The sequence below is a fragment of the Phaethon lepturus genome, unplaced genomic scaffold (genome assembly GCF_000687285.1).
Source record: "Phaethon lepturus isolate BGI_N335 unplaced genomic scaffold, ASM68728v1 scaffold3738, whole genome shotgun sequence".
In the NCBI taxonomy this organism is placed as follows: domain Eukaryota; kingdom Metazoa; phylum Chordata; class Aves; order Phaethontiformes; family Phaethontidae; genus Phaethon; species Phaethon lepturus.
Genome location: NW_010558164.1, coordinates 2,966 through 16,223, shown reverse-complemented (window position 1 = coordinate 16,223; position 13,258 = coordinate 2,966). Strand labels below are relative to the sequence as shown.

General features: G+C 42.8%; 1 protein-coding gene across 1 annotated transcript in view; it reads right to left on the bottom strand.

Moving 5' to 3' along the window:
* Positions 1 to 8,110, bottom strand: part of RANBP3 (RAN binding protein 3) — a gene marked incomplete at its 3' end in the record, with an annotated part of 26,878 nt that extends 18,768 nt beyond the window's left edge. The window contains exons 1-2 of the mRNA XM_010292959.1: positions 8,096 to 8,110; positions 3,712 to 3,848 (exon numbers count right to left, since the gene is read on the bottom strand). Of these exons, the coding sequence (XP_010291261.1) occupies positions 3,712 to 3,848; positions 8,096 to 8,110 (152 nt within the window). The remainder of the gene's footprint in view (positions 1 to 3,711; positions 3,849 to 8,095) is intronic.
* Positions 8,111 to 13,258: the final 5,148 nt, after the last annotated feature.

The following is a 13,258-nucleotide window of genomic DNA, read 5'->3' as shown; positions in this document are numbered from 1 at the left end:
ACATTGTCCGGCCCCCCCCAATCCAATAAGGGATGGATGTTCTCCTTGGCTCTCTTTTTGTTGTTAATATATTTGTAACAACATTTTTTGTTATCCCTTATGACCATGGCCAGATTTAGTTCTAGCTGGGCTTCTACCTTTCTAATTTTCTCTCTGCATGACCTAACGAGATCCTTGTAATCTTCTTGAGTTGCCTGCCTCTTCTTCCCAAGGTGGTAAACTCTCCTTTTTTTTCCTGAGTCCCAGCAAAAGCTCCCCGTTCAGCCAGGCCGGTCGTCTTCCCTGCCAGCTCCTCTTGTGGCACATGGGGACCACCTGCTCCTGCACCTTTAAGATTTTCTTCTTGAAGAAACTGAAGCCCTCCCCCCCCCCCCCCCCCAGTACAATAAAGACATTGATAAATTGGAGCAAGTTCAGCAGAGACCACCAAGGTGGTCAGAGAGTCTGAGTACATGCCCTGTTAAAAGAGACTGAGGGAACAAAGTCTGACCAGCCTGGAGATAAGGCAGCTTCAGCATGTCCTGACCAGAACAACAATAAGTTAAAAGAAGGAAAACGACAAATGAAATACCAATTTTTCAAAAGGAGAAACTCATACCCTGATACTTGTATAGGTAAAATTAGGACAAAGACATCAATGAAGAGAAGTAGTGGGCACATGCATAAGCACAAAAGAATTTGAAGATTCAGAGTCCATTTGGCTTTCGTAAAGGGAAGGTAAGCAGGGTAAGCAAGGGTAAGAACCCTGCATAGCATGGCTCTGTGAGGGCCTTACCTCACCTCTGCCCAAAGAGGCCATGGCAGATCTGGTTACCACGAAAGAGTTCTATGTTCTGTAGCACCCAGGCAACTCAAGAGTTGTTGGGAGACATCTCTGAGTCTGATGTGAAAGACTACCTGGAGCATATCCTTCTTCACATATCAGCAGCTTGAAAGCACTCAGTATGCAACTGTATTTAAGAAATTAGTTGTAAATAAAATACAGAACAAGACATTTAACACTGTTATGGTACAACCACATCCTGAATACTGTTTGAAGGTCCAGTTCTGCAGCCTTTCTTCCCAAGAGGATACAGTAAAACAGGAAAAATGACAGACATTGATTGAAGGCACAGAGTAGCTTCTGTAGAAGCAGCAATTAAGTAGGTAAGATGTTTCCACTTGAAAAAAAGACATCATTAAAGAGAAAATCTTAGGAGATATGAAGAAGGAAAATACAAAAGTTAGGGGATAAATGAACCAACGGAATTGGGCTGGCACATTCAAACACCTGTTTTTCTTCATACAAAATGTAGGTAAGCTCGGAATCCCCTTGCTAAGTCTAAGAACACAACAAACAGATGGTCTTGTGATACTGGTCACACTATGAAATGGAAACCCATGAAGGCTTACTATACAGAATCCAGCTGGACCTCAGGAAGTCCCTTAGCCAAAGGGAATTGCTGAAGACTGGAAGGATAGTCCAGGGAAGTGTTGTTATGCATGCTCCATTCTTTACTCTTCTCCAGATGCTTATGAGTGGCTTCTAACAGAGATAGATTACCAGGCTAGATGGACCTTTGGTCCAATCCAGTACAAACTGCTCTAGAGAATGCCTTGGGATGCTTCTCATTGACTTACTAGGCAAGATGATGTCCAATTATCCCAAGTACTAAAAAACCCCAGAAAATGTTAGAACATCAGTAACATAGTAAGTAAGTAAAAAAATCTGAAATAACAAAAATATGTGCCAGGATATCCAAAAACCAAGAGTTGAATTTGTACTCACACAGAATACTGGGGTAGTATAATTTGTCAGTATCTGAACAAATTGCCCAAAGACATAAGCATAAATGCTTATTCTGAAGTCCAGTACACTGACAGACAAACCGTGTTCTTTCCTAGGTCCTGTCACAAATCCTTGTGTACCAACCAAGGGTCTTGCTGCAAGTTGGTCAGCTGCTTCCCAAACCTACCGGAGTTGTGCAATTAGACAGCCTCAGGAACCAAGCAAGAGCAGGATAAGCCTCAGGGTCCCTTGGACACAAATTAGGCCTGATGTCACCACACCCAAATACATCCTGTGCCCTCCCTGGTGCACCCTCAGTGCCTTCAGGAATGGGTTTTCCATGTTCACAAACCCAGGCTTTAGGAGGAAAAAGACAGGAGAAATCAGCTCTTGAAGCAGTAGGTTGGCTATAGTTGGATCCTATAGCTAGGAAAGCGCTGCAAGCCTGTGGATCAGCAACTAAAATTCAATTCAGTCTAATGTTGAGGAAAGGTTTCCCAGGTATCGTTTCAAGCCAATGTTTTCTCTACTCTGCCAACTTCAGCTATCCCTTTTCTTCTCCCTCTCGAGCATGAGAGACCAGAGCAGAGATGTCCGAAGACAGATGGCTATTACCTCCTGTCCTAGCAACCCAATCTATTCCAAGCAATCAATAGAGTGGCAATGTGTGGGATCACTCCTGGCCAGACTGTGCCAGCATCCTTAAGCCTCTCCTCTGTCATGAGCTTGAAACAGAGGGAAAACCATGCATATTTTCCTCATATTTAGTCTATCTCAGAAAACAAAAAAAAAATTTTGAAATTAGTCTGGCAGAATTAACCAGTCACTGAAGTGACTGGTAAGGGGCAACTCAATTGTCCAAACAAAGGGCAAGGGAGATGACCCAAGGGAAAATACCATCACTAAATGCACAACATTCTACAACAAGGTATTTGTAAAAATCTTTTAGCACTATCGAAAGCCTAAAGAACCAGAATCAATTGGCACTGATTCTCGTTAGCTGACAAGTGAAGATACTTCTGACAAGGATACCTTAATCAAAATACAGAAATAAGCATCTTGCAGAACAGGAAAGATAAACCAAATTCCCAGTTACTGCTGCTGGTCTCTTTCGGAGCTTGCTTTAAAAGCCAAGCAAGCGGAGTATTTGCTATCAATGAGACGAGACAACCTTGATGACCACGTAATGCCAACTGCCACGCAAAATATATTATCTGAAATAAACCCCAACATTGCTGGCCTAAAGCTTTTCAGAGCTAAATCAGTTACAACAGGAACATCATAGGAGGGGCTGGGTGGTATTCATCTCACTTAGCTTTAGGTGTTTGTCTGACCTAGTTACCATAAGGTCTTTTTATGGTTAATGAAGTCCTAGCTAATAGAGTTTGTAAATTGTAGCGCATGGGTCATCTGACCACATGCAGTCATGTCTTCTGGTATGAACTATGCACCAAGTTAACAGACTTTGCAGTGACTTAAATAGAGATGCTTACACTATAGCTATTTCATATTTGGACATTTATTTTAGGGGCAAAGTCCACAAAGTATCTCCTATGGTTGACTTTAACAAGAAGGCCCAGCACAGAAAATGAAGATCCAGTGATATAGCAAAGTTTATGGAGGAAACAAGAAATACTTCATCATAAATCAATTAGCTAGTCAGAAAAACACAAGGGAGGGAAACACTTCATTCCTTTTATAACCACTTAGATGCACATGAAGGGAGACTTACAGTAGGCCTGTACTGGCATGGCTGGATTAAAAGCAATTTTATGGCCAACAATGTTAATATCCAGGTGATGTATATACCAACATGCTCAAGAAAAATCTCTAACTCTCAAATCTTATCTACTAAAAGGCATTTTAAGAAGCATCAGCAGTGTCACTCCCACTGCAAATATTGCCCATACTAATATAAAAAAAAAAAGCAGGACTTCCCTTACCTTTTATTGAGCTCCTCAAGTTCCGCTCTCAGTTTTCCTATTTCAATCTGTAATCTAGCCCTCTCTTTGGCTGTTTCATCCAGAACTCTTCGAGCATCAGCCAGTTCAGACTCATAGAGACTCTTGATTCCACTCACCTAAGGGGAAAAAAATATTCAGATATTAGAACATCCCAAAGACTAACTATCAAAGAACTGAAACACAGCACCAGGTTTCACATAGCTTTCTTTGAAAAAAGGGTGTATGATATGTTTTCTGTTTTTTAAGAACATTCTACATCACACATTTTCAGTTTTTCAATTTTAACATGCACCTACACGTGATCTAGTTCCAAAGACTAGATTTAATTTTTATTCCCAGTGGGACATAACAAAACATACTATGTTTCAAGTGTGCAAGTCTTCCAAAGAGATAAACTGAAGCAGATCAGTACACCCTACGATCAGACCTTAAATTATTCGCCCTCATTTCCAATACTACTGCTTTGGCAGATTTTTTTAAACAGTATTATCATTTAAAGATAAATGATGATAGACTTCTTTTGTGGAATACAGGTCCAAGGCCCAGTTTGACTCTGCTGTTCTTCACTATAAAGCTAAAAAGAATCTGAAACTAGATGAACTACAGAAATGTGAACTGTTCAGAAATGAGCTTCCACTCCTGTTCTCTATCTCCCAGGATAAGGATCTATAGACTTCTCCCTGTCCCAACTCAATATATTGAGTTAATATCATAATTATCAACATAATCAGCTATTCAGACTGCAGCAAGGCACCTCAAAGTCTTCCACACCTTTATAATTTTTAGAATGCAAGATTTTCTGAAAGTTACATCAGATAGCTAAAATGTCAAGACCATTTAAGATGGTTGATATTGCTTCTATGAAAGGATACCAGAACAACTATTACTAATGTAAATTCAGGAACAGAGCAATCGGGGAGTAAGAAGAGCCAAAAGCAGAATGTACCAACTTTAGGAAGAGAAATTTCATAACAAAGCATAACATGTAGAAACAAGAAAGCAAACTGTGCTATTCCAAGGAGTGCCTGTTTCAACATCAGAGTGGCACTAATGACAGACTCAACCATCTGGTCTTCACAAAGACTGATTAAAAGCCATCAGAATGTAATTAAGTTCCTTATAGACTATATTCTCATAAAACTTCTGAAGTTCACTAAAATACAACAGTATGAGGGCTGAGAAACCTTAGTTTAGAAGCATACCACATACCAGAAATTACTTGGCTGTCTATGCCTGCAGTTGTCTTTTCTTTAAAGAATTAATCCTTTCAAGCTTTATTCAACTTAGCTTTTGGGGTTTGTTTGTTTGTTTTCCCTCCATAGCTGATAGCCAGAGGTTGTCTATGGCACAAGCCAGCACAACTCTGTATTATCAGTTACACAATTTAGGAAGTTCTACAAAGAAGTGTACCATGACTATACTAAAGTCTCATACAGCACTCCACAATGCCAAGAAAAAAAAAAAATGGAGATTTTAAAGCTGTAAAGCCTTTCATTATGGAGATTTTAAAGCTGTAAAGCCTTTCATTATGGATGACCCTTGAGTGAAAATACAGTATTTGCAAATTGCAATACAAAGTACAATTGCCCAAAGGCCAAGCACTGATTCCACACCATCAGGTACTGCATCTACAACAATCCTCCTCTAATGCCAGCCTTTCTTTAGCCCATCTGCCCTTCAATTCTTACATGTGCTAAAATCCTTGCCCTAGGACATCTACCAAGAACTTGTAGCTGTATTGCTCTAGGTTGAGAGACACACACTAAATCACAGCGGAGGACACAAGGACGAATCCCTTCCCAGTACTCCAGTGCATAAACTCGAACTGCATGTCAAAGTACAAAGGAAGAAAGCCTTCTTCCCTAGGTTTTTGTGAATACTGTCACAAAAAGGTGTTGCTGGTATGATACTTGCAACAGGCAGTAAATAATTTATGCTTTTGAGGCATTACAGACAATACAGAGATCACCATCACCAAAACAACAACATTCTGAACAGAGAATAAACACTCAATGCAATTCCTGCATAGGGAGAAGGTAGCTAGACAGAGCTAAAAATTGCATGATGAAAGCTGTTTCAGAACCTGTTAGTAAAAACAGAACCAGAGACTGTGCTTCTTAATTAGAAAGGACTGATTCATTCACAGCATAACCAGTTGTGGTAACTTAGTATCTATTTGTCTCCTTCAGCATGTTAACCTCTTCTCTGCTCTAACTCCAGTAAAAAACATAAGAAGGAAATGCACGGGTCCAATTCACAGTCCAAAGTGTTAGTCAAGAAGCCACTTTCACTAGAATTTTAAGCTAATGCACTAAGCAGACAAAAATAACTGAGACCTAAGGACACACTGCAGCTTCCAGCACAGGGAGACAGCAGATAGCTGGGCACAGTGACACCTTCAATCACTGGAGAACAAAAAAAGAACCCAACCAAAACCAACACAACCCACCAAATCAACCCCGCCAGAACTCTAACAGGATGCAAGGAGAACATGGATTCATGACAACATTGATAAAAGTTTTAGATGCTAAAACTGAACTGGAGGAGAGTTTGAGATGGTCCTTCTAGATTATAAAAAAATAACATCTTGTTTATTTTCATCACTGGTAAAGCAGAGAAGAGAAAACCAAATACAGCAGTAGGCTCAAACAAAAGTAAGTAGTGCCAGCTTAGCTGAACTAGCCTGGTAGTACATGCTTGACAACACTTCTAGCCCAAGACAGTTATTCATTGAAAGCACCCTTCTACCCCAGCACAGAGAAATTCTGTAAAGTATTTCTGTTCACTGAAACAGTCACCCCTCAAACTCTGTTCTGGTGGAAGGAACTTAACTTAGACTCGATGAAAATCTCCAGAAAAGTATGGTCTCAGAAGTGCCTCTGTTTAATGTACACCTATGATTTTGCTTTATTTTGAATCTACAGACACTCTTCTGCCCATTCCCTTTTTTAAGCACTTTACATTTGCTACTCAGTTTGGTCTCTAGTACAGTGACACTTCCAGACATTCTTAGAAAGGTGCTGTTAAACCAAAGCAGAAACTCTTAGGATAAGCCTCACATGTGCCTTCTGAGGAAAACAAACAAAAAACAAACAAAAACAAACAAAAAACACCAAACAAAAACCAAGCCAGAAAAACCAACAACCACCACCAAACATCACAAAAACAATGAAACAACAGCAACAACAAAAAAAAAAATCAATAGTAACAACAGCCAGTATCCACAGCAACAAGAGACAGAAGTTGAATAAATGCATGTGACAACTGTGAAGCTCATTTTTGGTTCTGTGTCTAATCACACTTCTGAGCAGAGTGCCACCAGACAATGTCTACCTCTCCTTAAACACCCCTAAAAAACACTGGATGCAAGAGATAACCTGTCTGATGACATCTTCCATTTTTTTGTCATCTTCTGTCAGCAGAATCTATCAATTCAAATTCCTTCCTTCATTTGTTATTTCTCATTATTTTGCTTGGCTTACCACATAGAATCATAGAATAGTTTGGGTTGGAAAGGACCTTTAATGGTCACTTAGTCCAACCCTCCTGCAAGGAGCAGGGACATCTTCAACTACATCAGGTTGCTCAGAGCCTCATCCAACCTGATCTTGAATGTTTCCAGGGATGGGGCATCCACCACCTCTCTGGGCAACCTGGGCCAGTTTTCACCACCCTCGTTGTGAAAAATTTCTTCCTTATATCTGGTCTAAATCTACCCTCTTGTAGTTTAAAGCCATTACCCCTTCTCCTACCTTAATAGGCCCTGCTAAAAAGTCTGCCCCAATCTTCCTTACCAGCCCCCTTTAAGTACTGGAAGGCTGCAATAAGGTCTCCCCAGAGCCTTCTCTTCTCTAGGCTGAACAACCCAGACTGTCTCAGCTTGTCCTCACAGCAGAGGTGTTCCACCCCTCTGAGCATTTTTCTGGCCCTCCTCTGGACCTCTTCCAACAGGTCCATGTCTCTCCTGTGCTGAGGGCTCCAGAACTGGACACAGTACTCCAGGTGGGGTCTTGCCAGAGCAGAGTAGAGGGGCAGAATCACCTCCGTTGACCTGCTGGCCATGCTTCTTTTGATGTGGCCCATGGGATTCTTCCAAGCAGATCCCTGAAGAGGCTAAAGTCTACTCTCCTGATATCCAGGGCTGTGGTCCTGCTTTTTGCTCTGCTCTATCCTCTCAAGATCCCAAATGCCACTGTTTCATGGTCACTGCCGTGACCTGAACATCCCTGACCACTCCTTCCTTATTTATTAAGTATTAGGCCCAGCAGAGCGCAAAGACAAGGGCATGTGAGGCTTCTTCCAGTTGCCTGAAGGAGACCTCATTTACCTCTTCTTCTTGATCAGGTCATCAGCAGACACATACCACAACATCAATCATCTTGGTCCGCCCACTAACCTTGACCAACAAGCTCTCAGCTAGCTCATAACCTGTCCTTAGGCAGAGCTCCAAGCATTCCCACTGCTTTCTCATATAAAAGGGCAACTCCCTCTCCTCACCTCCCTGAAAAGCCTATATCCATCCATCACAGTTCTCTAGTCATGTGAGCTATCCCTGATCCCAGTGAGGTCATAGTTCTGTAACTGCCCACAGACTTCTCATTCCCCCATTCGTTCCCCATGCTGCACAGATTAGTGTTATAGGCATTTTAGAGAGGCACCCAAGCATGATGATTCCCCGGGAAGGGTAGGAGAGCTTTCCCCACAAGGCTGTTCTGTAGGTACTTCCTTCTTTATGTGCTTCGGGTTTTCAATTTCATCCTTTTTCTGTTGCTTTCTCTTTTGTTCACATAACACCAGGCCTTTTGCTTGCTTACCCCATCCGCCACTTTCTCACCTGATCTTACCCAAGAGGAATCTCTCCCTCCCCCATCATTCACAGTTTAAAATTCTTCTTAGCAGGTTGACCAGCCCTGTTGGCAAAGGTACATTTGCCCTACTCAGGTGGATCCTGTCTCTTTGAGGCAGTCAATCCTGACAGACAGTTCCATGGTCATAGAAACTAAAATCCTGTTGCCAATAGCAGCTGTGCAATCCAGTGTCATTCTGCAGGATCTGCTCAGCCATCCTCAAACCCTTCCCCCTCCCCACACCACCTGGGCCCCCACACCATTAACAATCATCCTGAGCCATGTAGTCATGTTCGACACTTTTCGGGTCACTCCTGCCAGTATCACTGGTGCCTACATGGAGGAGCAGCCAAGCGAGCCTCAGTAGCCTCTCTACAACATCCAGAATGCAAAACTCTGGGAAGCAGCAAACCTCCCCAGATGACGTTAGGCCAACAAACGGGTCCCTCCACTCTGAAAATGTAGCCTCCACTACCACCACCATCTGAAGGCAATGGAAGGAATAAAGCTAAAACCTTGCAGGAACCAGAAAACAGGCCTGATCTACTACATGTTAATGTGCACCCAAGCCTAATTCTTCCCACACAGAGGCCAAGTTGGACACCCTACAAATTGCACTATGAATGTGCTTTCACTTTTTTTTTTTCCTCTTTTGCTGGCAAAAGAGTCTGCAAGTTTGTAATTGGGCAACACAGGGGACAAGGAAATAGATCATGTGAAAAACAAGACGAGATGTTTCCATAGCGCAGTGTGAAAGGCAAAACTGTTGGATGCTCTTTAACCTACCAACCTGTACTGGAAGCACTCAAAGCTCACTGTGTAGTGGTTCAAGGATAGACACACAGACCCTCCCACAGCAATCACTTCACAAAAGCTGCAAAACGTCACTTAATGAAGACACAGGGAACATGCTAAGGCAGCAATGAACCTACATGCTAGGCAAGAAGCATGCCCCATCCAACAAGTGAGTCCAGACAAATTTGGCAATGAATCATTAATCTCACTAATGTGCAAAACGTAAGTGTATTCCCACCAGGTGTGGCTCAATACATTCTTATTCACCCAGTTATGGATTGACGAAGGACTGACAGTCAGCTATGGCCCAGATTCACCAAAAACATCAGTCAAGTTCTCAAAACCAATTAAGACATGTGCTTGCATATCACCACCATCACCTCCCAGATGATGTCTACAGTACCAGAACAACATTTAACCCCGTGCATTGGAGGCTACAACTGCAGCATCTGAACATGTATTTTGCAGGCAGCAACTAGGCAACACCAGACCCGCATATCCTGGTCACAACAGTAGCTCTGTCATGGTACTCTCAAAGGGCACAGTAACTACAGTACTGGCATCTGCCAGTAAGTGGATCCAGATAAGTGGAGACCAGGTGAAAGTTCTGATGGCTGTGACATACAAGATTACAGCCACCTGCAATCACACCCACAGAGCTGGGAAGACCTAGGTGAAGAGGGAACCCCTTGTAGGTACTGTTTTTGTCACATGGGCAATTGCTGTCAGTGCATGAGGGTCTCAGGGATCTTCTTTTTCCTCCCTACTTCTCCTTTCTGTGGGTGAGAACAGTGAGATGTCCTCAAAACAGTGTAGTAATCCCTCCCATGCCCATCAAAACATCTTTTCTGGAAGGGTGCAATCATAAGCACTGCAGGGGAGGGCAGGGAGTTAGTAGAAAGGGAATTGAGGAGACCTCTAGGACTCTCTTCCTCTTAGCCCTTCCAATATTCCCCCCTCCCAGCCTCACAAATTAGGTTACTGTGACAGTGACCCCAGCACAGTGAGAATAACATCAGTCATACACTAGCGAGGTAGCAAAACAAGGGGATGAGCCAAAGTTCTCCTGTCATAGGCCAAGCTACACAAGGGGATTCATGCAAGACAGCAAACAAAGAATGAGGACAATTACAGCTTCCCCCAGCTACACAGACAAAATATTTTTTTGTATTTGTCTGAGGGCTTACTGCATACATTTTTATTTCTCTAGAGGCCTACAAGTAAAGGTAGAACAGCATTGGACAGGGTTAGGGAAAGCGGGGAAAAAAGGCTATAATTAGTAGAGGACTAGAGATTAATCTCAACTTCTGCAAAGTTCCTTTTCTCTGCTGCTAAATGGTGGCAGCCCTGTGTTCCTCAAAAAGAGTGACAGGAGTTGTTTTGTTCCAAAGCTACTATGCAACTGTGGCCTGTAAAATTAAGATTACCCAGAAGAGGAGAAAGTGGCTGATTTCTTCCACTTTCTGCAGACTGGCGATTAAAACAAGGAAAAAGAACATCCTGATCAGCTGATGATTAAAGAGCCTCTGGCAGAACAGTGACTATGGTCCTTGCCTGAAAAGCATCAGCAGAACTTCTTTCATCTAGAAGATACTGTCCTAAACCAGAGCTTTGAGAACAACATCAAAAATGCCAACCCTTTGTTCCCATGCATGCAGGGGTGGGGAAAGAGAATGTCTAACATTAAGACATGTCTTAAGAAAGGTCTTACACTAGCCCCTTTCTCAGACATGGTCAGTGTGGGACACTGGGGTGACATGCTCTTGTCTACTGCTTGTCATAGCAATCCTCAACATCCTATTTGCCTTGGATTATAGACCCATCACCTGCTCTCAAGGCAAAAGTTCAGGTGTTAACATAGAGCCCACTGGTGAGCAGTTCACTCCTGCTTGCCATCCCACAACATGCATCATTCCAGATGATGGTCCCTGCCCACTACCAGAGATAAGCCAAAAATATTAGAATATTTAGTCATCTTAAAACAGAGTCAAATTTACACACAGTTGAGGACAACCAAGGGGAGTTTTCATCCTGAACACATTAGGAAAAGAAACAGTCCATTTTAAGAATGTAGAGCTAATATAAAGACATAATGATGTAGCCAGAACGGTATGCCAGTATCACTGGACTGCACTTAACTGTGCTTCTACACAGAAGTTAGAGTTGCTTTGAGTTTTCTGATTTTTTTTTTTTTTTATGGTGGGGTTAGGATGCTTTATTTTTAATTAAAATCTTATTTCATGCTAAGCCTAATCAATTTCTGAACACAAATTCTAACAGTGTAACAAGAAAAATTGAATTCGTCAGCAGAAAAATCCAGTTTACTGAATTGGTACTGAAAGTGAAAGGACAGGATTCTCCCATTCCAGTAAACCCAAAATCTGACAGCCATCTGAAGTTTTACTGCTCCCGCAGTCCTAAACTGCTGTTCACTATCCTGAATCAGAAAAATAAGACTACAAAGTCTCCTTTTCTGGATATATGTAAAGAATAAATAAGCTATCCTAAAGGGATGGGGGAAGCATTTAACAAATGTGGTCCAGAGACCAGCTGAAGGATTGCCATTGTCTCTGACATGTCAAAGAGCTTGAGGAATCCTGACAAAGTTTGTTAGAATATGTCTAAGAATTAGGACCTTTTCCTGAAGTCTGGAAGAAAAGTGACGAAAGAAAGCTCAAGGACAAAGTAAGCTAAATATTTATATCAAAATCATCAAGTTTATTTTCCAATTACTGCAGCAAGGTATTTTTCCAGAATTGATAGCACAGACCTGCTATTAGGAGTTGGTTTGTGTTCATATAACATTCCCATCCCACTCCAACAAGTTTGATGCTAGTGCCAGCAATAGATGCCCAAAGCCTGGAGAAGGATCACAGGTCAGCAAGAAAGCACCTGAAGAGCACCACAAAGGAATTCCAGCAAGTCAGCTTCATCGGGGCCAAACTTAAATGCCTCTATGCAAACACGCACAGCATGGGAAATAAACAAGAGGAGTTAGGGACCTGCACATACCTGCAGGGCTATGATCTTCCCAGCATCACTGAGACATGGTGGGATGGCTCCTATGACTGGAGCACTGGAATGGAAGGATACAGGCTCTTTAGGAAGGACAGGCAGGAGAGACAAGGAGGGGGTGCCACCTTCTATGTCAGTGACCAGCTGGAGTGCATGGAGCTCTGCCTGGGGATGGATGACGAGCTGACGGAGAGCTTATGGGTCAGGATTAAAGGGAAGGGACAGGTGACATTACAATGGGGGTCTGCTACAGGCCACCCAACCAGGAAGATGGAGCTGATGTGGCCCTCTACAGACAGATAGCAACAGCCTCACATTCACAAGCCCTGGTTCTCATAGGAGGACTTCAACCACTCCGACGTCTGTTGGAGGGACAACACAGCAGGTTTGTGCAGGAGGTTCCTGGAATGCGTTGACTTCTTTCTCTAAGCAACAGAGGAGCCAATGAGGAGACGTGCTAGGCTGGACCTGGTTCTCACCAACAAGGAGGGGCTGGTGGGGAATGTGAAGCTCAAGGGCAGCCTTGGCTGCAAGTGACCGTGAAATGGTGGAGTTCAAGATCCTTAGGGCAGTGAGGAAGGCACACAGAAAGCTCACTACCCTAGACTTCAGGAAAGCAGACTTTGGCCTCCTCAGGGATCTGCTTGGTAGAGTAGTATGGGATAAAACTTTGGAGGGAAGAGGGGCCCAAGAAAGCTGTTTAAGATTCAAGGATCACCTCCTCTTAAGCTCAGGAGTGATGAATCCCAACAAAGGGGAAGTCAGGCAAAAATGCCAGGATGCTTGCATGGATGAACAAGGAGCTCCTGGACAAACTCAAACACAAAAAAAGAAGGCTACAAAGGGTGGAAGCAAGGACAGGTCGCCTG